Here is a 26428-nt window from a genome sequence, read left to right on the forward strand (position 1 = left end):
GTCAGACCTCAGTGTGTGCATCAGCCCAGAGCAGCTGGGACCCAGCCTTATCCACTGCCAGTCCATTAGGCCAGCCCAAGTTGTTGCTGATCAACACCACACGTCCAGAGCCATCCATCCCAGAGCGTTCCAGCTTGGCATTCTCACCCCAGTCTGTCCAGTACATATACCTGAGGAAAAGTCAGCAAGTATTACGGAAAAGGAGATCAGAAGTCCTGTGTAACTCCTAGACAATCTCTTGACAACACTAACCCCATTTCATGGTATAAAGCTATTGCCCGAGGGCTGTCCAGGTTCTGCCAGACCAAGACTTTCCTCATGGAGCCATCGAGGTTGCCCACTTCAATACGGTTTGTTCCTGTATCTGTCCAATATATCTTCCTGCCGACAGCATCCACAGCCAGCCCATCTGTAGTCAACAGACCTGAGAAAAGAGCAAAACATTCTGGTCACTACTTTTTCTCCCAATTTAGTAAAGAATTTCTAGTATTTCTCTTGTCCATCTCATAGGCAACTGCTTTAGGCTTTGCTTGCCTTTCCACCAAAAATGTATTCTACCAGGGTATAGAGAATCTCTCTTTTCATACTGCATAGAAGCAAGAGGCTCTCAGATCAAAATCTCCCTCACCTGTAGTGATGATGTCCTCAAATTGTGAGCCATCAAGGGCAGCACGACTGATTTTCCGCAAAGTGCTGTCTGACCAGTAAACCTTTCCTGGGTTGAAGAAGAAAGAAGAACTTGAAAAAGCCCAGAACAAAACCAAACTAAACCCCAACAATCAAACAGCAAAATCCTTAAAAAACAGATCCAGGTGTCTGACTACCTGCTACACCATTCAAAATGGATCTGGTTGTACAGGAATAATAACAGCACAAGATTATTAAGCTAGAGTGATAAAACAGTGCAAATTTTCTTGTTCCAATTCTCCCCAAAATAAGTAGGACATTTACACAAGCTCTGACCTTCACAAAGGAACAGAGAACATCTAATACCATCAGCTAGTAGTAGAGTTCCACATCTGACTTCTCAAAATGAGATCATCTACCTTACAGTGCAACAGTATTTACATCCAGCACAGCATCAGATCTTTACTATACATGAACACTATGAACAACCAGCATCTCAGCTCTACTGTTGTAAAAGTCCTCAGCAAGAGGAACTTTGTTAAATCCAAAATGCACAGGGACCCCACTTGATATTGCAAGCAGCTTTTTTCCATATAGTCTGGGTTCTCTGCTTTCCTGTAAGGATATTCCTTTCCTCGCTGGAAACAAATTATTTGCAGCACATACAAGAAAAATAAAAACCTACCCAAATCCACAGCCTACAGTGGGTGTGCCTGGGTCTTTACTCAGACATTCAGATAGGAAATTACTTGTTGCCTTTCAAACACAGTCAGATACAGTAAAAAGTTCAGACCTTCATGAGGATCCACTCCAATTGCAATGGTGTTCTTCATGGTGACATTGACTGAGACAACAACATCTGCAAAGTAGGGGATATCCAGAGAGACCATCCGAATGTCAGTCCTTCTGGCGAAGATCAAAAAGCTGGTCATTCCTGCAGAGTGGAAAATGGACAGATAATAGTGAGAAACAAGTTCAGTCAACTGTAGGCATCATTTATTAAGTATTCTAGAGTTTACATCCACTTCAGTGGAAAAGGGAAAGTGTCCCAGAACAGATCTTGGCTTATGGACAGTCTGTGTACAAAAGTATCACTTTTTTGAGCATCATTTAATGCTTCTCTACATCCAAGTTGAAAGGCATAACACTCACAGAAGAGTTACTTCTGCTAATATGTGTGAGAAATTGAAATTAGGAATCACTTTTTTCCTGCTAGAGAGGAAAAGTGGATGTACCATGGCCTGAAGCCAAGTGTCTTCCACCGTCCTCAGAAGAGGAGTGTATACAGACCTATTAAAGAATATATCACCTTGTAGTTTAAGAATTCACCTCAATATTAGGGCAAAAGTATAGGAAAAAAATGTGACATTTGGTTTACTTGGCCAACATAATTTCAAGAAAAATGTGTCCTTCATCAATCCATTTTTCAGTAAGTTTCTTCATAGTAATTCCCACTCAAATTGAAGGTACAGGCACCAAATGGGTTTTTCAAGGTGTAAAGCAGGTAAGCACATAAAAGTGAAATTTGTTCTCTAACATGGCAGAGTCAAAATGTAGCTCTGATACAAAACTGCAATGAGGATTCTACAGAGAACACTTACCAGGGGAGCAGGTCTTGCCATCAGATTGCAGATTGATCCCTGTAGGGCAAGTACAGCTGTAACCTTTTGGAAGAGGTGCCAAAAGGCACAGGTGACTGCAGCCTCCATTGTTAACTTCACATGCTGTATGTACTATGAAAAAGAGGATGAGAAATCCATGAGCCAGTAGCACTGGCACAAAAAAGGGATGCAGCAGCTATAGAAATCCATTCTAGAATGCCCTCAAATACCAGATCAAGAGTTAATTGTCACACTCTCATACTCCACACAGACACTTAAGACAATGAGGGCTGACAGGTCAGAAAAGACGTGCCACACAGCAGAGCCTGAGCAAGCTCAGTGGGGCTTGGGCATGAGCTCTGTACCTGGTGGCCTGTGCCGGTGGAAAACATGAATATCCATAAGATTCTCCAGATTGTCCTGCAGTGTTTCCCGAGACTGCCCAGTCCTCCTATCTGCACTCTGGATGCTTTTGGCCTGCCAGTCTGTCCAGTAGATTCTCTCACCATAAAGAGTAAGTCCAAAGGGATGAGGCAGATTGCTCCCAATCAGCACCTGCTCAGATTACCCCCATCAGCCGAAGAAAAATATTATATTATACAAATTAAAATATTTTAAATATATATATTATATATGTATTTTATATATATATATTAGTGACTATGAAGTCACTAAGGAGGTTTCCCTTGCTCCCTCTCAACATTGTAACATACAATCACAGCAAAAAAAGAACAATGAGGCAATCTTAGCCCTCAAACTTCCGTCACACAATTTCAAATTGAAAGGGAGCTCTTCTCTCTCAGTGAAAGCCACTGTGTATGTTGATTTGTAAATTTTCCTTTCCATTGGAAAAAGAGGCAGGATCCATCATCACTTTGTGTTCAGACTCCCAGATCCACTCCTCAAAGACAGCACCCTTACCTTCCTGTGGCTTCCATCCAGATTGGCATACTCAATGGTCTTCATGCCTGCGTCTGCCCAGTACAAGCGCTGTGACTCGTAGTCAATAGCCAAACCATTGGGCCATGTCAGGTTGGAGAAAATGATCACCAAGCGGTTTGAGGCATCCATCCCAGCACGTTCAATTTTTGGGTTTGCTCCCCAGTCAGTCCAGTACATGAACCTAAGAAGAAGCCCAGACAGCAGTGAATGCCCACACTTTTTCATTGCCAGAGAAGCAAGGGAGTCTGGTGCCTTCGGGCCCTAGCAGGAAGAAGCATTAAACTATTAGGGTACTCATGTCCAGCCTTGGGCTCTTGTAATGTACCTAAGATCATACTCAAATTTACATACTTTCTACTGCTCATGGGCTAGCCTAATTACAATTTTTTGAACTTGATAAAGTTCAAGAAAATAGGTCAAGGTCTAAAAATTAACAGTTTATTTACCAATGTACACCACTAGCCCTTTATACTCTTCCTGCATTTGTCTTCCAATAATCCACTCAAGGAAAGAATAGCATTCTTTCATTCACGACATTCAACGCTTCTAAAGCAATGGCTGGTGAGCATTTTCCTATCCACCCTATCCCCACCTCCACAAGGTCTGAGAACATCCTTCCGACTGAAACTCTAGTTGATAAGCAGGGAGTTTGATTACAAATTCAACATATATGTGAAACAGAGAAATAGAAAACATCTAGATGGGCCCATTCTCAACATTTTTGTACCACATCTTTAGTTATTACATCCCCAGGATAAACAAATGAAAATGCCAGCCAGCTCCTGGCAAGCTCCACAGCACAACAGGCAATTATCTCTGCTTATCTTGTTCTATTAGCATCTAAAATCGTGTCTCTAGTTTCAGTCACTATCAGGTTGTAGAACAATGGCACCAGTGAGAAAGAAAATTCTACAAAACCAAAGATCCAGAAAGTCTTTAGACATACAAGAATTGTTATGTCATCCCACAAGAAAGACTCTCTTACCCTCCAACAGGGTCCACCACAATATCTCTAGGTCTGTCTAGGTTCTCCCATATTAGAACAGTTCTCATGGTCCCATCTGTATTGGACACCTCTATCCGATCTGTTCCTACAAAAGTTGAGAGAGAAAATGAAAGAGATGAAACTGGAATTGCAAGAGCTATGGCAAAAAATCTCCATACAACAATGCATTCTTCCCCTACATTTATCTGTGTTCTTAGCTGGAAGATAGGTAAGAAATCTGGCTTAAAGTGTCACTTTCCATCCTCTACAGTCACCTCTGTGGCTGTCACTGATGTGGAGTCCTGTATATAATTCATCTCTTACCTAAGCCCCCATGCCATGAGAGAACAGCTAGAAAAGAATAATCTTCCTTACATCTCTCTTAACTATGACTCTCCAGCAGGAAACATGCTCCTGCTGCAGCCCAAGATACACTGTTGGAAGATATATAAATGAATCACAAGCTCTGCAGTAAGACAACAGTGACAAATATTTTTATAGAATTAGCACTGGGGATACTGTAAAGAGAATCAAACTAAGGGTTGTGTCTCAATTCACACTCAATTAGAAGCACATGACATGAAACTCCATCTTTCTGCTACACAGAAATTACACAAATTTGGAATGAAACAGACAGAACTATCCAGCGGATTTTCTGTTTTCATGACTAATAAGGAAGACAAAAGTCTATGTAAAGCAGAGGATCCCAGCACCTGCATCAGTCCAGTATAGTTTGTTGGTGACCCAGTCAATTGCAAGTCCAGCTGGACTTTCCAGGCTGGTGTCCACCACAACCTAAATGAAAACAATAAGAAAAAATCCTTAGTGAAATTAGACCTTAGGGAGAAAATACTTGTCCAATGCACTACCCATTCACAAACAAAAGGCAAAAGCCTGAGCAGAGCAATGCCATACAAGAGAGAACATTAAGGACTTAGAAGTTCAAATAAGGCTTTTATTTGGAGAAACATCTTATTTTTTTGTGCCTGTTCAAACTGCAAATCCAAACTTTGAACTCTGTTTGCCTCATGTATAGTACCATCAGCCTAGGAGTGTGTGCAAAAAACATTCCCAAAGAGCATGACTCTTGTTCCAAATGTAGACTGTAACAGAGGATTTAATACTTCTTCCTTTCAGATTCTAGAGCTACAACAAAGGAATTGACCACAGCCCACAAATCACTATGCCTCATGTCTCCATTCAAGGCTCTCCATACACCCAATTGTCCATGAAGTGTCCAGTGATCTCATTAGTTTGCAAGAAGTAGGCAAACTATTGAACAAAAGATCACCATGAACTGCAGTGCCTTAAAAAGCCAGTGTATCCCAGTGGCTTCAAATCTGATGCTCAAGGAGTCTCCTGGCCAGATGACCTCCACACACAGTGAACACTGTACCTCCTGGTTCGATCCATCCCATTTTGCTCGGCTGATTGAGTCAGTGCTAACGTCTGTCCAGTAGACATAGTCATCCTTTGAGTCCCAGTCTAGAGCCACAGCACTGCGAACATCAGCAAGGGGGATGACATCATCTGACAGGTCATCTGTGTCAAAGCTGATCCGACGGATGTCCATCCTTCGGGCAAAAAGCAGGAACTTGTCAAGACCTGATCAAAGGTCGAAAGGTCTTCTTTTAATTTCTCTAAGTTCAACAACACAGTGATAGACAGACAATTCCCTGCTATATCCACAACCTTAACCACCTACATAATCTCTCACTGGCAGGTCTTTGGTCATTTTTTTTACTGGAAGCAAACTATCACTGGGAGAGGATGGGCAAGGAGGGTCAGAGTGGTTGTGAGCTCTCTCCTGGGGTGTAACCTATGCTGAGGGAACAAGGGCAACCATATTCTTCAAAGGAAGGCATAGATGTCCCTCCAAATCAAATAGCTATTTTTAAATAGCTCTTGAGAATCTGGGAGATAGTTGGTCAACTTCTTTCGCATAGTTGCAAACTAAGAGAAATGTGGCAATGATGAGGACTGAATTTTTTCTTCATCACTGACACAGCCATTATGGGAATTTCAGGGAAACAATCAGCTGCGCCAGGTAGCACGGTCCTAACAGCAGCCCTGAAATAAGGACCAAAAGTGGAATTTGTCTGCATCCCCACCCATGAAGCCTAGTGAGGGCAGTGAGAATACACAACAGGGGAATGCATCAAAATGGTGAAGCACCCTCTGGCGGGACCCTTAATACTTCTAACTCAGTCTATCCAGCTGCATTTCCTTGGAAGCAAGTACTGCTGATGCTTAGTCCCACTAGCAGCCCTCTGCCACCCACTGAATATCTGAGCACGTGGTCCCACCTCACTTACTCTGGGCACAGGCATGGCTGCTGGTCTTTCGGAAGCCCGTGGGGCAGGCGCAGGTGTAATCCTTGCTGCTCGGCAGGCAGAGGTGAGTGCAGCCTCCGTTGTTGTCCCCACAACGGTTTCTCCCTGCTCAAGTAGCCAAAGACAAGAGCAACCACACATAAAGCAAAGAGTAAAGAAACGAGGAAAATCCCTAGTTGAGGTGTCAAGACCACATGGAAATAACTTCCCAACCCAGAAGTTAATCGAAAATAAGGAAACATATAAACTAAACCACTAACTACATTTCTAGGGCTCAATTTTAAAATGAACATTTAAATCAATGCACTTTGAGAGCAGATAATGGCAATTGAAGAGGAGTAAGGGAGGTGTCAGTCATTACAATGCCCACTTATGATTTTTCCCCGTCTCAAAACATCTCTTGTGTAAACAAGCCCCAAGTATTTCCTACTGAAAGGCCTCCACCCCCGGTGTCAGCAGGGGGAGCTGCGGTAACACCCAACTCCGAGGTACCGGCCGAGCAACCTCAATACGAGGGCGGTGGAGCAAGTTCTGCCACAGCTGCGGGCACAGGTGGGGCTGTGTCCACATGCTGGGTTCAGGATGTCATCTCCCGGCTTCACAGAGAGTGGGTGGCTCCAGGTCTTCTACTGGCTCAAATGAGCCTCTACCTGCTCTGCAGTTACCTGCTGGCTGACGCTGAGGATGTAGCGTGTGGATGTCCATAGGGAAGTGGAGTTTGTTGCGGATGATCTCCTGGTTCTTGCCTGTGAATTTGTTGGCACTGTTGATGCTCTTGGTGTGCCAGTCTGTCCAGTACAGACTGTCCTCAAACACTGTGATAGCAAATGGGTGTGGGAGCCCTGCAATAGACATCCAGTACAGGAATATGATCAAGTCTAACACGACTCAGTCTAGCAGGGAGACAACTGCCTCTTAGGCTTCACCACACTCAACTTGCTCAAATACACTTTACACTAATTTAACAGACAATTCCTCTCTGCTGTCCTATAATCATAGCTAGAACGTTAGGGGGCTGGAATGGACCTTAAAGACCATCTAGTCTCAGTCCCCCCACCATAGGCAGGGACACCTCCCATTAGACCAGGTTGCTCAAGGCTTTATCCAACCTGGCTTTGAACAGTGCCAGGGTTGGGGCATTCGCAACCTCCCTGGGCAACCTGTTCCACCACTTCACCATCCTCACAGTAAAAAATGCTTTCCTAATACCTAACCTGAATTTCCCCTCTTTTAATTTGTATCCAGTACTCCTTGTTCTAACACTACAGTTCCTGATGAGGAGTCCCTTTCCTGCCTCCTGGTAGGTTCCCTTCAGATACTGAAAGGTTGCAATGAGGTCTCCACACAACTTTCTCCTCTCCAGGCTGAACATTCCCAACTTTCTTTCCAGCCTTTGTAGGGCAGTGCACCAGTCCTCTTATCAACTGTGTGGCCCTCCTCTATACTTCCTCCAACAGTTCCATGCTCTTCTTGTGTTCGGAGCCCCAGAGATGGATGCAGTATTCCAGGTAGAGTCTCACAAGAGCAGACTCACCTCCTCAACCTGCTTTTGATGCAGCCAATGATGACTGGGTGGCAAACTCCATCCCTTGGTAGTGACAGAATTCATTCCACAGTCAAAGAACAGGAGACAAGCACAGATGCAGGAGCCAGTGTCTCAAACTCAGATCAGCACTGTGCTACTTTGTGGACTTTATTGCAGAAAGCACTCCCTGGAGAAAGCCTGTACTTACCTTGGCTAATAACAGCCTTCCTATTGCGTCCATCAAGGTCAGCCCTCTCAATGACATGATGTTTGGCGTCCACCCAGTACATTCGATGTCCTGCATAGTCGATGGTCAGTCCATTGGGCCAGAAGAGGTGTGTATCCGCAATGATGCGCCGATTAGAGCCATCCATGTTGGAATACTCAATGCGGGGAGTGTTGCCCCAGTCAGTCCAGTAGATGGTACTGGAGGAGGCAGGGAGAGACAACTAGAAAACTTGTGGCCCACATACTGCACCCAACATCACTCCCTATCAGGGCAAAGCAACTGTGACCTTGAGGATGAGACTGGGTCACAGCCATGGGAGAAGTGAAAAGTAACACCCAGCCTGCTGAAAGTTGAAGGGTCCAGAGCAGGATTTAAGGCTCTGAAGGGTCCCAGCATTGCCAGGTTCCCCAAACTGTCAATGCCAACTCAAGTCTGGAGCCCCGAGGTAACCTTTGTGACCAAGAACAGGGTTTTCAATGTTCAACAAAAAGCATGCACATGGAGGGCTCACTGGGGTTTCCCCCTAGTTTCCCATATTTTCACTCACCCCTCCATAGGATGTAGGGCAATTGCTCGGGGTTTCTCCAGGTTCTGCCACAAAAGCACTTTTCTGTGAGTGCCATCCAAGTTTGCTACCTCAATTCGAGATGTCCCAGAGTCCGTCCAGTATAATTTGTCATGGATCCAATCAATAGCAAGTCCACCTATGTACAAGACAGAATTAAGCACAGAATGAAACCATGGATCTGCACAGAAAAATAGTTCCCTTTCTCTGTCTACCTCAGAAGAGGCCCAGTTTCTTCTTCTGCAAGCCAAGATTAACTCCAGGGTAACACTCACCTAACACCCATTCCATCCAACCCATACCCTTCCTCAGGGAGATGCACTTTGCTCTGAATGCTGGGTCCCCACTTTCCTCCACTCACCCACCCTATACCATTGCCTTTCTTGTGATGACGCACCTGGGCTCTCCAGCCCTGTGGAAACCACCTCTTCCACATTGCTACCATTCAGATAGGCCCTCATGATGCGATCAAGCGTGACATCAGACCAGAACACCAGCTCCTTGCTGTGGTGGAAATCAAGAGCAATGGCATTTTCCAGGTTGTTCAGGAGCAGCGTATACTCAGAGCGATGAGGCAACACTTGTCGGATATCAATTCGATTGGCAAAGAGCAACACAGGCTCTGGCCCTAAGAATATACAGGAAGACATCATTGGAGCATTTGACAGCATTTGACTGGGTCCTGCCTACCATTCCCTCTGCACCAAGTTCCAGAACAGAGTTTTGCAGTACTGGCAGCAGAAATCAACCCTCAAGTGCAAAACACTTTAGAAAGCTGTTTTTACATCCTCTATACACAATCCTAACTCAAAGATGAGCAGTTTTAAACCTTCTGGCAAACATTAACTCAGCAAGAAGCAATCATTCCAGGTCCTACCTAAGCCTGCCTCACCTCAGCCTCTTAAACCATATCACTAGACAGCCACTTGGCAGCTGGATTAGAGTTTTTTTTTTCCTATATGCATTTCCTAGCCATGCAAACACACATGCTCTATTACACCTTCTACTACAGACAGGACACAGTTGATATCTGCCTCAGCCAGATATAAACTCAGCAGGTACTTCCACTGAAAAAACTATGCCCAAAATATCAACATCCTTTATAGATATCACTAGGGGAATTCCTAATGAAATCTAAAGTCTTTAAGTGAAATTTCTAATTCCTCAGCTCCCTCATTAGAGGAGGAATAAAGTTAAAGAAGTGTATAGATATCTTTAAAAAAGCCCAGCAGATCTCCATACAGCAGCCATTCAGAGCATTCAGGATTGGTGACCAGCATCAAGGGTCAAATCATATGGAGTTGTGATACAGCCTCACTCATTGGAAAGGGTAAGACACTTCCTGAACAGAGTCAGAAAGCTTGTTTTGTCCCAGGCTCTGAGTCACAAGGAATGACAATGGACTAGGAAGAAAAGGCAAGCGCCGTCTCCTTGGCAGGGAAAGGAAACAGTGTAATACCTCTCTCCATGGTCAAAATGACACAAGATTTTCACAAACATTTATCAACAGCATGTGCATATCTAACACAAATCCAGGTACCTCCTTTCCTTCACGTGTTTGTTTGGTGAACAGCACAATGCTGCCAGTGAAGCACTAAAGACATAATTATGAGAACTGGACCAACAGACACACACCAGTTGTGTTGTTAGGTTGAACTCCCCTTTACCTAGAGCTTTGCAGCTACGTTTGTCAGGTCGCAGCTCGTAGCCTTGTTCACACCAGCACTGGAAGCCTCCTTCACTGTTGGTACAGCCTTGGCTGCAGTAGCCTTCCTCAGCACATTCATTCACATCTGCATGTTACAGAGAAAGTTACCATTAGATAGATCATCAACAAACCCGAAAATCTCACTGATAGATTGCACCTGCTTTCATACTCTGATTTTCACCCTCTCATAGCTACCAATTTCAAACATACCAAAGCAGCAGGGAGGAGGCTACTGCTCTAAAAACCCACCTTGGCATGATCGGCCGTCTTCCAGGAGCCTGTAACCTGTGTGGCAAGTGCACTGCACCATCCCTCGCACCATCTGGCATTTCTGAGCACAGCCACCATTGTTGACATTGCAATTCTCCTCCCCTGTTCGTGGACCTGCGGAAGAAACACATGAAGATAACTGAGCAGAAACCACAAGGCAGCTGCTCTTGCCTTCAGCTGTTAGGCAGCAGTCACCCTTCAAAGCAGGCTGAACAAAAGGGGGAGGACACAAGCTGTGCTGGAAGCTTCCTCTTTGCAGCCAGAGTGCTCCTCTGTAGGCCACAACTGAATGGGAAAACAGAGCTCAGATGAACATGTTTTTAGGATTCAGTGTCTCTGCAGACAAATGGTGATATCTGAGATCTTAATCTTTTCTCCATCATTTCTCATGTGCAGTCTTTAATTGGCAAAACCAACAAGCTTTTTTTCCTCAATCTTTAGCTGGCTCTCATTATCACAGCTCAGACTTTCTTTCCTACACAAATCCTTCAGTAACACCAGATAGACTCGTACATATTAATGGGACTCCATTTATGTCTAAGACTGAACTTGGGAGTACTTACGGCAGTTTTGATGTGGGCTCTCATCACTGCCATCTCCACAATCATTTGCTCCATTGCACAGCTTCCTCTGGCCAATACAACGCCCGTTCCCACACAGGAACTGGTCTGGGGCACACTGAGGGGTGCCTGCAATAGAAGAAGGGAAAAGTAACACATCACAGCTTACTGATGGAACAACAGTCATGGTGAAGAAAAGAATACAGAACATTTTCCAGGATTTGTTACAAACGTTTCATATGAGCACAAATACATTACTTCCTCTTCTTTTGAATTCAGCTCATCTAGCAGTCCTTACTGCTCCACATATTTTGATGCTGATTTAGAGGTCTGCGAACTCTCGCCAGTCTGAGTCCACTGTTGCTTTACTGTGAAGTTCATCTGACTAGTTTCTCTTAGAATGACTGGAAGGTCCTGGCTTAGCTCCCTTTCGTTCCAGAATCCACAACCCTACCCAGCATGTGCAAAGGAGGAGTCAGTTCCTCACTTTAATAATATGATCTGCCACACCGGCACAGCTATGGATCTTAAGCCTGCCCAGGAAGGAACATCTTGTCTAGCCCTTTGATGGACTTGGAATGAGATTTACATGCATCCCTGAAATCTGAGCTCAGGCAACAGGATTTCACATGACCTACACGCTTCAACTTCTGCTGTTGGCAAGGAGACTGTACAGAATTCTTGTAAGCAAAGTAATACTGTTTGTAGGGACTTTGCCAATCTGATTATTTCTTCAGCAATAATTGCACTGTCCCGTTGCCTCTTACTTCTTGTACTTGAGCTAACTTGATTAGCGGTCCCTAAATCATCACCCTCTGATAATCTTTCAAAGATAACAGGACAATACAGTTACCAGGAGAGAAACCATCAGATTGGCAGACTGCCTGTAAACAGTGTGGAAAAGGGTAGTTGTGAGATTAACAAGTACAGTTAAGAACCACAGATACACCAAGTGGGAACATAAAATCAGACAACGTGCAGATTCACTTTTCAGAGCACAGGAATACTGTATATGAAGGATTCTGAAACTTGGACTTCATTTGTCATATCAAACATAAAGATCCTTACACCAGCTGATTGCCTAGTATTTTAGGAATCTTCTCTATGGCCAATAAAAATATAAGCCTGCTGTAAAGCCAAGAGGATTTTAACTCTTGCTACAGACATTGGGACACCACACTATGTCACTTAGATGAGCGAGTATACTTCCTGGAAAAACCAGTTTCATTTTCACCATAGACCTTTCATTGTCACCATAGACCTAATATAAAACTGCACAACTAACCTTACAGTAACCATACCTTGTGTTTGGTTTGATATGGAGATAGTGAATTTCAATGGCTCTGGAAGTTTGACTTGGCTTCTTTAAGTACCTCTAAATACCTTTGTTATCAGGATGAGGAAACAGGGATTGTCTTTAAGTACAGAGGAAACCAGATTGTCTTTAAGTACAATTGCTTTTTCCAGAATCACCACACTGATGCTCACAACAGCTGACCAATCAAGAGCAGCTGCTCTCAAATGACTACAAAGTGTGCCTCTCTAGGTCCTCTGAGCTCAGCTGTCCTCACAGAACAGCCTCTCTCCACTCCTCAACAGCGCTAAAACAAGAGGTACAGTTTCACAAATCCATTCTGTGCCCCCCAAAACCACTGTTCAGAATACACAGATGCAGAAGGATCAGTACACATAGGTGGGTTCCACTCACTAGGATGAATTCATGGACCAGCACACTCTAGTCCTCAACAAAACCTATAGGCATCCTGAAGAATTTAAGGAAAAGAGAAGATTCTAGACATTCCTTGAATCCTACCATAACACTAGGGTGTGTTGAAACCCTCCTGTTCCTCATAACCACTATCATACAAAGGAATAGCAATATGTGAAATTAATACTAGTAACTCATAAGCAAATATCTAAGGCAGAAGCTGACACTCTTAATCCTCTAAAACAAAGGTTTTGTTATTCTCTTCTACTAAATGTCCTTCTTGATTCCACTGTCTGCTAGAATTGTTCAGCAACTTCACAATGCAACAGGAAAGCTATCCAAAACTACCTAGAAGGCATAAGTTAGTATAGCCCATGTGACAAAGGTAGTAACTTGGTACATTATTGATGTTTCCAAGTCTGAATGGAATTGTCCCAGAGTTCTGTGCTAATTCACAGTGTAAAGACAAGACAGGAGGATACTTGACCAGAAAACACCTTCACCTAAGTTAGTTTAAGCACACAGACCTGCACAAGTTGGCAAGTATGTAAGACAGCCTACAGATCCCATTCTCTGTGAAGGACAGAAACTCTGGGCTGAAGTCCCTGAAGCAATACAAAAGAGACTTTACTACCTACTACTTTACATCCTACTATTAGGATGGAAATTTAATTAGCTATTAAGCAGCAAGGTAGCAGGTCAAACCTGTGTTCTCACAGTTCTCCTCATCACTGTTGTCAGAGCAGTCATCTTCCCCATCACAACGCCAGGACAGACGGACACAGCGTCCTGACTTGCAGCGGAACTGGTCAGCTGTGCACATAGACGTAGCTGAGGGCCCAAAAAAGGAACATCAGATGAGCAAGAAGGATCAGAAGAAACCAAATTCCAAAGCTAACTGTCCCAAACACTCTTTTGCATCCATAGAAACAGAATGTTTCCACCAGCTCCCTGCACTCACTGCAGTTCCTCTCATCTGACTGGTCATCACAGTCGAAGTCGCCATCACACCTCCAGCCAGCATTAATGCACAAGCCACTGTTGCACATGAACTCTCCAGAGCGACAAGGCTGGTGAGATGCTGCAGAGATGATAAAACACAAAAAGAGCAAACTCAGACCAATGTAACAATCCCCAAAGCTCCTCAGTACCACTCTCACTCCCTATTATTACAGAACTTGGTCCTGAGTAGATTTCTTCAGGAAACTATAGTAATTCTTGTAAGCAGAAGTGCACTGTCTACCCAGTTCTCATCACTATTCTCACTTTCCAGAGTTAAACAAAACCCCTAATAATGAAGGAGCCAGGTTATGTGTGAACAACTGGATTGCCATCTACACTGTAACCCTTTCTCCAGCCAATGCAAAATGCATTTAGGTTTGCAGCTCTGATTCTTGGATAAGGACGTCACCCTGCACTAACTTACAGCAGTCAGATTCATCAGACCAGTCCCCACAGTCATCATCACCATCACAGTGGTAGATGTCCAAGATGCAGCGTCCATATGCACACTGGAACTCCTCCAAGCTGCAGGTGGCAGCTGGAACATCTGATGCTAACAAGGGAATCAAAGAAAAAATATATAAGGTGACAAGGCACAGTCTAGTTTAGAGGCAACCTTTTCAGTCCCATAATGGATTGGCAAGTATTCATTGCTGCTTATCTCTGCATGATTTGTATCACAGAGAGGAATGCTGGTTTTGCTTCATTGAAAAGCAGGTTAAACTCATATATAAAGACACTCATGCAGATGATCCAGTAAATAGAATTTTATAAAAACATTACATAGGATATTAGGCTATAAAGATGGAACTTTTAAAGAGCTGTAATTCTAGAGAAGCAAAAAGATATAAATGAAGAATTGATGGGAAAGCCTCAGAAAGGATCCAAGAGTGTCACCTCCCATCTTATGCTTGAAACACTATGTCTTAGTGCCAAAGAAGTGTTTAAATTGTTTAATAAATCTGAAAAAAGGTAGATAGGAAAACAGGAAAATAAAGAAACCTTAGCGATAGCTCCACATTAAGGACTGCAGCATGTCAGAATGCAAGGTTAAACTAGGGAATGATTCCTTTAAAATTAAAAAAAAAAAAAAAGCACATGAAGACCAAAGGAAGCAAGCAAGCAAGCAGCAGGGTGCCCAGGCCAGCACCTGACCTTTGAGGATTTCCCCCTCCCTTTCCTCTCAAGCTCTGGCCAAAACAACCATGCCTATTCAGTAAGGAGCACTGCCAGAGAGATGACCCTGGGCAAAGCCAAACAAACTAATGGTCAAGGATTTGCCTACTGCTCTCTGTTCAACAGTACACTAAGTGGGAAGGCATGAAAAATATTTTGAGTCCCACACAATAGAATCTGACACCTCTTCTCATACTATCTGGAGAATGCACTGTATGTTTCAGATATACAAGTCTCCCAACTGAGGAGCTCTGATTATATATCTATTAAACAAAAAAGGAAAAGAAAGACTGAAAAGAAAGAGTAGTCTAGGAAGTGAACTACACCTGCCTCTCCAACTTGAAGAAATGGGCACAGCCTGAAGGCATGACACCATCACACCTCCAGCCCGCATTAATGCACAAGCCACTTTTGCACATGAACTCTCCAGAGCGACAAGAGCTTAAATTCAGTGAGTGTCAGTGTCAGGATATGAAAATGTGTGTTAATGTGTCCCTCACCAAAAGAGCCTGAGTGTTTCAGATTCCTTGAGAAAATTAAATCAGTGACTTAAATTACCATGCTGTGTGATTCAATTATAACACACACATCCCCAAAAGAAACAAAAGGAAAATAAAAAAACCCAGACAAAAAAGAAGTGTGTAATCCCACTGTGTCCCAGACGAATGACAAACATGATTGTAGACAAGAAAAAGATGACAACCACATGGATGAAGATAAAAGAACAGGAGGTAGCCAAACTGAACTTCTTCGCAAGTTACTTAAAATGTCTTATAGAGAGAACTGCCAGCTAGGACTGAAATAGCATTTCAGCTCAGAGAAACAGGGACACCACTTCTGGGTGCCCCTCCACTCCCATAGGAGGCAACGTTGGAACATCTCTCTTCCCTTCCTGAGGGTCTATTCATGGCCTTCAGTGAAGTGACAGGCAAGGGAATGAGAAAGGCAGAGAGCGAAAGGAGAGGGAGAGAGGCTGGTTTCCTCTTAGAGTCCTTTCCTGGCTTAGAAATGTTTGCAGCCCCTGGCTTTCTGCCAGGTCTCATTATCTGGAAAGATAAAAGACAACTCCCCCATGTATCTACTCCCCCTGCCCTTCAGGAGCTGGCGGCCCTCATCCCCCTCGCAGAGTCTTTTGAAGTTTCCTGCTATCTAGAACAAATTCTGCAAAATGCCTTTGAGAGCAGGGAGGGGGAAGGGACCACTGCAAGTTCCATAGACATGGACAGTGCTCACAGACTCAGGAGAGAGGCAGTGTGGGTTAGAAAGGGACACAAACTCCAGTCCCACTTGCTACAAGCCTGTGAAAGTGAAGAAGGAAACAACAGTTGTGGGTTCTCATACCCCAACACCACAACACCACCCCCTTCCTTCAGCATCGGTCACTTGTTGGGCAACATCCTGCAAAAAGCATTTAAGTGAAAAGAGACCGGGCAGGTAGAAGGTGACTTCAGTGTGCAGTACCTGAGGGTGGTTTCAATAAGCAGAAATTTGCACTTCCAAAATTTCAGTCTGGAAACAGACGAGAGGAAAAAGAAGGGAATAGTATTCTCGTCTTTCAGCTGTCCTTCAACTCCTCCAGTTTTATAGAGAGCTATAGTCAGTAAAGCATAAACCTCCCGCTCTGACTCAAGGTCACAGCTATGGGAAGAAAGAAAAGCAGGAAGGCACAGATGCAGTATGCCTGTGAGGTAACACAAGAGAGACACCATTCTTTTGTGCCCTCTGGGGTAGGCAGCAGAAGGTAGCATAGCTGCCAGTACAGGCAGAACTAACTTGTTTTTGATCTCTGCTGCAGAAAGCATGCCAAAACCCAAGGCAAGAGCAGGTCCAAAGGGCTATTTCCTGTGATAACAAAGGAAAGCACTTACGGCAATTCTCTTCATCTGAGCCATCCTTGCAGTCTGTGTCCCCATCGCAGAACCAGTGCTCAGCTATGCAGCTGCCGTCACTGCAACGGAACTCCTTCTCTGAGCACTTTCTCATATCTGCAGAGACAGCAATGCAAACAAAGCCTTGGCTTTTCTCAGAGGACCCAGGAAAACATCACACCATCCTCCTGAAGCTCCTAGGGCACCCACAAACAAGACTGCTCATTAAGCCATACATACCCATGTCAGGCAGGGCCTGAGCAAAACCATCATTGTTTACTGAACTGACACAGAGTGCTGGATTCAAATGAATCCAAGGGGAGTTCACAATGCCATGTCAAGGAATGAAAGGTCTCAAGTGATTTTTTTTGCCTGGCAGGTAAGCCACATAGCCCTAAGATCCTAAGCAGCCAGCCCTTGGAATGGATTATCCCACAAGTTCAGCCCAGAAAAGCCAGCTGGGAGCCTTAGCCGTTTTCAGGGAATCCTGGAATGGCACAGGCTGGACAACTCCTTTTAAAGTAGTGTGAGGGAAGAATTTACATTACTCACCACACTGCTCATCACTGTTGTCCCCGCAGTCATTGTCACCGTCACAGTGCCACAGGCTGCGAATGCAGTATCCATTCTGACATGAGAACTCATCTTCCTCACACTCCCTTGGAGCTGCAAGGACACAACAGGGATAAGGTGAAGGCAAGGCAAGAAGATTTAGCTTGCAGAACACCAAATGTGTGACATGTTACAAGTCAAGCAACATATCCTCCAAGGACACAGTGATGCTGGAGAGCTGATTCTCCTAACAAATACCAGGAGAGCCACTGTGAGATTTCTTGAGTGTCTCTTTTCCACTCCTTTCACACACCAACATTACAGCAGGCTCTAAAACTTCAGTTTTAGGTTGAAGGAAGTAGCTGGAATAGAAAGATGAAGCCACCCATCCTATGCTGGTATGTATTCTAGCACTGTCCCAAGCCAGATTCAAGATAACCCTACACAGAAAAAAGGTAATACATGCCTCTTTTTAAATGAGTAAATAGTCTCTATCATTATCTAACAGATAACTGCTAGCAGTGTTGCATTTCCACCTTCTTTTCACAACAATGTCAAAGCTGTCTTCAAAGCAAAGGACATGTTCACTGAAGAGGGAGAGAGAAAACTTGAACTTCCTCTTGAGAACACCTCAGCATTTGCAGCCTCATTCCACTCTTCTTGCCAGTCTCCTAAGGAAGCTTGTCTGCAGACAAGTAAGGAAAGGAAAGGAACTGCAAATCTAGGACCTGAGGACTCCAGTCCAACCGAAACCCTCCTATGGTTACTGCTAGCCTGAATAACCCCCCAGGAATCTCTCACGCAGAGAATCTTGTCTTTCTCCTTTCATTGGTCTCCAAATCTTTCGATCACACCCTTCTCCACTGCTGTCTTAGATACAAGGGCATTTCAACCTTTTATGAAAAAAAGAAAACCAAGGAGATCCAGACCTACATATCTTTTCCTTCATGAATATATTTGAATGGACTGGAAAACTGAGCTTAGTCCTGCATTCCGGAGCATCACACAGGATGTCAACCCCTGAACTTTGCTTTCCAGTTCTTTGCCCATAAAGGCAGGCAAAGATCAGGGATATACTGATCAGAAGGTGAACTAACTTCCATGCATGCAGTGGACATGGAATACTTTACAGTCAAGGGCTTTATTTCTACATTTCTTCAGATGGGGTTCCTCCAACAGAGTGACTCTGGAGCACCATGCACACAACTCTGTAGGCAGTATCCCTACAGCACCTCCCTCTCCTCAAGGAGCCCTGTTTGAAGGGACAGGATGCTGGTGACAGGCCAGCACGGCAGAAAAGTCAGACAGTGGAACCTGAGGCCACAGGAAGTCAGCCAGACAGGCAGTTCAGTAGGATTTGGCAGGGGTTAGGTGTTTCCACTAACAGGGGAGGGCATGAAGAGCCCAGCTCAGGGAAGTGCTTCATGGGACATTAACTAGCAAGGCTGCAGGGCATAAACGGTTCTACAGCTGGATGCAGAAGCATCCCCTCCCCCAAGACAGGCAGCTGAACAGCAAGCCAGGTGCCAAGGCAGCAGGGCTTACAGGTACACACCTCTGTCACAGGCAGAATATAGCTTATTACAGGCCAATGGTCCAATTCAGTGGATAGACTCTTACATTCCTGTAATAAAAAGGGTCAACTTTCCCCAGTCACAGCAGGCAGGCACTGCACCCACCCTCTTCCCTCAGACAGGTGACTTACGGCAGTCCTGCTCATCAGAGTCATCCTCACAGTCATTGTCTCCATCGCAGACCCACGACCGGCGGATACATTTTCCATTGTCACAGTGGAAGTCCAAGGGGGAGCATGTGGGCAGCACTGAAAGAGCAAAAAAACACCTCATGGAGCTGCAGCCAGCTTCCTTCCTGAAAACAAAGTTCCTTCCCTCCTGAGGGAAGAGAGCTAAATCTCTTAGAAACAAGACAAAATTTCAAGTCATCAGGAAGAGCTGTTCCTTAGAGGGGGGTCAGGGTAGGTCTGTAGCTTGGCAGTCTCTCTTCCCCAGAGAAACACTGACCTTTCCACAATGAAGTAGCTGTCACAATTCCCCCATTGAGTTCCTTTTTCCTCTTTCATCCCTGAGCCTGCTGTCCTCCCATAACTGCACTTGTTTTGTAACAAGCAAAGTTAAACTATCAACATCTTTCCTGCATGCTTCCCAGGGCAGTCCATCCTGTTTCTGTTACACAGCAAGTTCCTTAGAGTGAGAACTATCAGAATCAATGTTTGGACTTTGTGAAGTAACCATGCTACATTGTGTTTCAGCATGGGGCCTCTGTCAGGTTTTTTGCCTAAGAAATCTGCAAGGAGAAGCTGAGAAGCAGGAATCCACTGCTGGGGATAATTTTCTGTACCTCAGGTGTGGACAACAGAGTCCAAAGCTTGCTCAAGGTTTCCATCCAGAAAGGATGAAAGAAGGGGACAGACATGGGATGATGCCTGCCTACACAGGAGTCTGTTTGCAATGGAGCGGAACCACAAATCCACAGTGTCTGAAGAAGCCTGGAGCCACAAAGCTGGAATTCAAGGGGGAACATCATTCCTGTTCTTTCCCCCACAGATGAGAGGAACACTCAACTCCGAGAAGTTCATGCTTTTAAGTGCTGCCAGCTGTGGTAGGCAAGGGGCTGCACGAGACTGTTCCTGACAGGTGTGTTCTCCAAAGAACAGCATTCGCTCAGTGATGTGACGGGCCGAGGGCTAAAAAGGCTACTGCCTGAAACCCTTTCATCCCAGCCCAGCTTGCCGACAGCAACTCCCATCTGTCACCAGGCAGGCCAGCCCTTTTCTGCTATGCTGCTACTGCTACTCCCTTTCCTGCCAACACTATCCTGGACATGGGAGTGAGAGCGGAGGGAGTGGGTAAAAAAGGAAGGTGAAGACAGCAGCCACACACAAAAGGAGGATGATTTAACAAGGAGAACAAATAGTCACACTTTCAGTTTTTCCAGCTTTCTCAACCCTCTGTTTCCCCTTGGCCCAGGACTGCCGCCATGTCCTGTTAAAGAAGCATGGATTATACATACTAAATCATTCACTGCTCTCCATAGCAAGTCCTCCAACATTTCTCACCGAGGGCCTGCCCTAAAAGCCCCCTCTGTAAGAATATATTAGCGCAGATAAATTCAGACTGTCTCTAACATCCATTTTTCTAACCACAAATTCAGATCATCTTCTCAGCTGTTCCTGCAGTGTGGCAGGCATTTCTGTATCTGAGGACAATACCGCACATGTAATTGCTCTCAACATTCAAAGAATTTGGCGTTGGCCCTTGGGAAAAGGTCCTTCCCATCATGTCCAGGCTACCCTACATAGATATCTATCCATCTCATATCAAACTACTTCTAGGCCCCAGAGGGGTATGAAGGAGAGGGAGGCACAAAAATCTGTATTTTCCCTCTACAGGTTTGACAACATCCTGATCTTCCAATAGCTGACCCCTTTCCTTATATTTCACTTTCTCTGGGTTGCTGCAGCAAAACGAAGGAGGAGTTTCACCTTCTTCCTCAGGGCAGGTAGAAGTAGAAAACTCTCTACTTTCCAAACTCTGCTTCCAAGAAAACCAAGACATTTTTGGACTCAGACAATCAGCCTTACAGATCAGACCTCTCTCCCTCAAGAACAACTTCCAAACACTGCATGCTGAGAAAAACCTTCCCTGGCCTCAGCTGCAATTTCATGACTAAGACCATCCTCCCAGGATATGCTTTAGCATGACTAATCACCAAAGGACTGCACAGGAGCCACCTGGAAGGGAATTTGCATGCTCACTCTCCAGGGGAGAATTTTTCAGGCTCCCAGAGGGTTAAGCCATTGGTTCAGAGCAGATACCATTATCCCACTGAACTGCTGCATCCCTTAATGAGCTAACAAAATGAAATTCCACCCCTACAGGGAGCAGTTCAGCCAATTTCATACTCCCCCTAGATATAAAAATCAAGCTCCAAGCACAGGGGAAGAGAGAAAAACACAAACTGCCATATACAAAGGAAGACCAAATTCCCTAACCCAGCAGAGAGCAAGTGTGTGCTAGCCCAGACAACACTGGGGTGGGGGCAGGGTGGGATTAAATGTCCTTCTACAGGAGCTTTCCTTTAAAGGAGGAAGAAAAACCACAAACCCACTTGAGACCAAAAAACCCAAACTAATGAATGAGGGCTGATGTCTCATAGAGCAGAGGAACTGCCAATGGGATCAGGGCAGGGATCCACATAAACGTGTAACCTGAATCTAATAATGGTCAGAAACAGACGCTTCAAAAGAAAATGTAAGAACTTCTGGGAGCAGCTTTCACATGGGGGCAATCTTCCTAATCCCCTTCTTCCTAGCTCTGCCCTCCCAATCCCTTCTTCCCACTAAAAAGCACACTGCTTACACAGAAACATTCCAGTTTCCTTCTATTTGTTCTAAGCATGTCAGGCTCCAGTTCCACTGCACAGCCCTTTGCTCTAGGGTTGTTACGAATCAGCTCTTCTGTTGGCCATTTATCACCTCATATTTTGATGAGTTTTATTTCTACAGAGTTAAAGCCAAGGCCATACCACTAGCCCACAGTGAATGTTTAATACTGCTGTAAATACATCCTAAGTGTTTGGAAATTTGAAGTTAAGAGGAAATTCTAAAGTCAGGAGGTCACACTTATGACACTCAAACAACCACCACTATGTCTTGTTCTGACACAATGGAGCAGCTATGGTAAGTGTATTGCTTTTACTCATATAGCTAACTTTAAAAGCCATAGTCACAAGGTAGGTACATGCAATACAGATAAAGCAACAAGAACTCTTTTCACTGACAGTGGTGGAACAAGACATCTTCATCTTGCTGGAGGACAAGCTGGATTAGCATCAAGAAGACTAGAAACTGAATCCCCATACTCTCATCCCATCTTGATATTGATGCATGACCCTAGGACCTAGGCCTCTTTTGCCCCATTCTCCAACCTGTAAAATGAAGGATATTTATTACTTTCTGAAACAGCTGCAAGTCCTTCACAGGCATTGCTTCCCCTGATAAGAAAGCAATCATAGATTGTAATAAGATGCTTTCACCAGTAGTCACAGCAGGATTAGGCTATGCCAACAGTAAACACAGTTAAGCCTCAACCCCCCTTCTCTGCTCAATTCCAGCTTGATCTCTCCATATCAATGCAAAAGAACAATATTTTCCTAAGAGAGATGAGCAAAGGCAAGTCCCAGTTGGAGTTGAAAGCAGGCAAATGCCCAGACAGACAGGTACTAACTTGCCTCCCCTGGCAGAGCCAGAAGCAGGATGGGGAGCAAACCCAAGGAAGGGGAGCCAGTGGGAAGAACTAGGCTGGGCAGCAACAGCTAAGGAGAGCACATCTGTCAACTGACAGTGAGCAATACAAAAAGGCCTTTGAACTTCCAACCATTTCCCTGAGCTCATCCCTCTGCATGGTCACACTGGACATCATCCAATGTTTCAGCAAAGCTGGGTCTATCGTAAGCCGGCTATTCCTCCCCCTCTCCCAACTCCTATTACACAGGACACTCTTTTATTGCCAAGCAGAAAGGGAAGGGGGAGGGCGGGGGAAAAGGGAAGTTTATAAGGTGAAACACAGACTGAATCACGTCCCACTGTCCTTTGAACACTTTATCCCTGTTGCCTGTGGTGAGCAGGTTGCTTTGTACCCAAGGACAGCAAGCAACTGGTGTTCAGAGGTCTGGAACGCAGAGAGGCTCAAACAATACTGGCTGCTTAATTAGACAAACTCTCATTCATGTGAAGAATGAGAAGTCAATTTTAAAAATAAATACAACAAAAAAAAATCATGCCACCTACATGAGAAAAGTGCAGCCTGACCCCCAGCTATGTTCATACTCGTGCATATGTATAAACACACACATACCCACAAACAGATCTGTCTGCTGAGATCTGCAGCACAGCAGGCAAAAAGTCCAGGGACAAAAATAAAGGAGGTTAGTCCACTCTCATGAAGAAAAAGAAGACACTGCATTTTACTAACAAACATTTTGGAAAATCTAGTTCCAGAATAACATAAAATGTTACTGCACTGCTGAACTGTATTTAAGGATGTTGCCAGTCAAAAAAAAAAAAAAAAAAAAAAAAAAAAAAAAAAAAATTTAAAGACTATCAACATTCAATCTTTCACAGCCCTTTGATCACAAGCACTCTGCCTGAGGGGGCATTGCATTAATTCTGGTGCCTTTTAAAGGAAACATACATACTCCAGGCCCAATAACATGACAAAGTTGCAGATACAGAACTGGTTTGTTTTCAACAGAATACTGAACTCTTGCAAAGAGTTCCTAGATTTTAAAACTTGAAGTTTAGAAGTGAAGCTTCACCTGAGCCTTTGCATCTGAGCTTCTGATTAAGTGACTGGCAGAAGGAAAATTATTCTTTCAAAGTTTCCATTATTTTTAATAAAAGACTGTGAGATTTTTATCCTAACCTCTACTTAAAATTTTTTGTTGTGGGGCTGATGAGCAAGTTATAGTGATAATCCTGCCTGACAAGGAAGAGACTGTCTACTGGGTTTGAATGAGCTGTAGCTCAACAGGAACTGTCCAGATTTCTCCATGAGATGGGAACAACAGATCACTTTCAGTAATCTTTAAGATAAAAGAAATACATTTTTCTTCAGTCCCTTCAAATGAAGTATTGTACAACAGTGCACAGAGATAAGCAAGCAAGTCTGCGTCCCAAAAAGTAACACACGTACAAGTTAATTATGTATGATACAGATCCAAAATTCAGGGCAAGAAAGCTCTTCTGGGAGGATGCTTATGGGGAGATTTGGTATATCTTATGAGAAACAGAACTATGTATCAGTCCCCAGGCCAAGTTTATTCAGTTGTCCTTTCGCCCTTGCCACAGGAAGTAAGACTCATTCACACCATGAGGACTTCAAAGGGCGTGCAGGAGGGCAGAATGAAAACCATTCCTCTTCTTGCATGCGGCTTTCGTTAGGGACAGGCCAAAGCAGTCTCTGCTGGCACAAGGCAGGAAGGCAGCTGAACTACTTTGTGCATGTGCAGTGAGGGCTTCCAAGCCAGACCCTGTCAGCAAGCCAGAGAGCTGACAGCAGACAAAGTCTATGGAACTGGCATGACAGCTGGCAGGTTGCTTATTGCTATTATTATTACTACAGCACTCTGGCTTGTAAACATGATCCAGAGCAGGAAGCAAACATGTCACAGAATAATTGGCTTCCATCACAGCAGGGCTTCAAATTTGCAAGGAGAACAATTTCTGTCACAGGTAAGCAGAGGCAGGGCTCTCCCAAAACTAACAGAAAATACCTATGGAGAGGCAGATGTTCCAAGGACACCAATACAAATGTAAAGTGTTTGGGGTGTGCAGAAACAGTGACAGTTGAGGAAAAATTTAGTGCAACCAACTCAAGAAGTGGTAATTTGTTTTATAGTGTGCAACACAATATTAAAAATCCAAACAAAGTAAAACAAACCATATTTTAAGAATTTATCTTAAAACTGAAAATATCTCTCAAAAAGAGGGTTTCCCAGGTCTGCTCCTGTTTTTCATAGTTGTAACTCCACTCACTACCAAGTATCTTGCTTTCCAGCTTTTTTTTTATACCACACACTGCATTTCCAGCTGTTATTCTGTAACCAAAAGGACAGATTACCAAATCAAGGCTAGAAAATTGCATTAATACAGAATTCAGCAAATTCCAATCAACTACTCAAGCATATGTGAGTATATGCATATATGCAGTACTGTATAGACACAGGTGCAAGACTGAATCTTGACTTGCTAAAATAATTTTCACCTTAACCTCCAGTCTGTTTCAGTCTCTTGCTTTATTAAGAGTCCAGTAGTCCAATGTCTTCCCATTTTCCTCTCCTCTTCCCAAGGAAATAGACAGAACTCATTCTTCTCGTTGTATTGGCTTAGAGTATGCATACAAGCATATGATACACTGAAGAAAAGTACACTTTTAAAAGGTATGGTTGTAGATTTATTTCTCTGGAAAGTTTGGATATTCACAGGAGAAAAAAGAAAATCCTGTAACTCTAAAACTAGCTTGCAGCAGAGCAGTGGAAAGGTGGGATTCCTTGCAAACACGTCTGTTCACTCTTCCAATCAGAGAAATCTACTTGATATTGTAATTCCTGCCTGTAAAACTCAGAGCTGCCCATCTATACAATTGCTGGATAAGAATCTAAATAGCTTTAGCATCTCAGAAGACTCCATATAAAGTGGTTGCAGATTGCAGTTCATAGGTCAGAAAAAACAACTGGGCCCACTCCAGCATGAAGACTAGCCCCATGTTTTTTGAGGAATTTTTAAAGTAAGCCTTTAGTGTATCTGGAGCTTGCTGGATGACTTCAGAACAATCCAAATCTTTAGCTCAATATTTGTATTAAAAGAAATTTAATAATTTCAAACAATAAATAAAATGATAAATGAAGTTCAAAACAGAGAAGCTCAAAATTTCACTCCAACCAGGAAACTTTATGCATGTCACAGACAAACAGCCAGGGAAGGAAAGACAAATTAGTGAACCAATTGTTCTCATGTACTGTGTGCATCACTGCTGATTCATGAGAAGCTTAAATTGATTTAAAGTTCAAGTTGTTGTTCCAAGGGGCTCAAGCCCCAGCCCTGCTCCTGCACTCCTGCTGTCCTGTTTATGCTTGGCACAGTCAGCAAGCAGAGGGAATGGAAGGTTAACCCCACAAACAAGTACACCTTCAAAAGGCTCCTGTATGCCAAGCAGAGGGGAGGGATTTAGCAAACAACCTGTTCTGGCAAAAAGGTT

The 26428-nt window shown here is 44.0% G+C and overlaps 1 protein-coding gene across 1 annotated transcript in view; it reads right to left on the reverse strand.

Annotated features, from left to right (window-relative positions):
• LRP4 (LDL receptor related protein 4) overlaps window positions 1-26428 on the reverse strand; it is an 82970-nt gene that overhangs the window by 11745 nt on the left and 44797 nt on the right. Inside the window, exons 3-26 of the mRNA XM_053980580.1 lie at window positions 19357-19473; window positions 17652-17765; window positions 17100-17216; window positions 14480-14608; window positions 14015-14134; window positions 13759-13884; window positions 11349-11474; window positions 10765-10899; window positions 10475-10600; window positions 9205-9435; window positions 8790-8946; window positions 8222-8439; window positions 7154-7330; window positions 6471-6593; window positions 5552-5760; window positions 4869-4950; window positions 4156-4261; window positions 3150-3351; window positions 2594-2783; window positions 2229-2360; window positions 1421-1561; window positions 629-715; window positions 253-424; window positions 8-170 (exon numbers count right to left, since the gene is read on the reverse strand). Of these exons, the coding sequence (XP_053836555.1) occupies window positions 8-170; window positions 253-424; window positions 629-715; window positions 1421-1561; window positions 2229-2360; window positions 2594-2783; window positions 3150-3351; window positions 4156-4261; window positions 4869-4950; window positions 5552-5760; window positions 6471-6593; window positions 7154-7330; window positions 8222-8439; window positions 8790-8946; window positions 9205-9435; window positions 10475-10600; window positions 10765-10899; window positions 11349-11474; window positions 13759-13884; window positions 14015-14134; window positions 14480-14608; window positions 17100-17216; window positions 17652-17765; window positions 19357-19473 (3500 nt within the window). The remainder of the gene's footprint in view (window positions 1-7; window positions 171-252; window positions 425-628; window positions 716-1420; window positions 1562-2228; window positions 2361-2593; window positions 2784-3149; window positions 3352-4155; window positions 4262-4868; window positions 4951-5551; window positions 5761-6470; window positions 6594-7153; window positions 7331-8221; window positions 8440-8789; window positions 8947-9204; window positions 9436-10474; window positions 10601-10764; window positions 10900-11348; window positions 11475-13758; window positions 13885-14014; window positions 14135-14479; window positions 14609-17099; window positions 17217-17651; window positions 17766-19356; window positions 19474-26428) is intronic.

This window comes from Vidua macroura, chromosome 6 (assembly GCF_024509145.1).
Source record: "Vidua macroura isolate BioBank_ID:100142 chromosome 6, ASM2450914v1, whole genome shotgun sequence".
Lineage (NCBI taxonomy): Eukaryota > Metazoa > Chordata > Aves > Passeriformes > Viduidae > Vidua > Vidua macroura.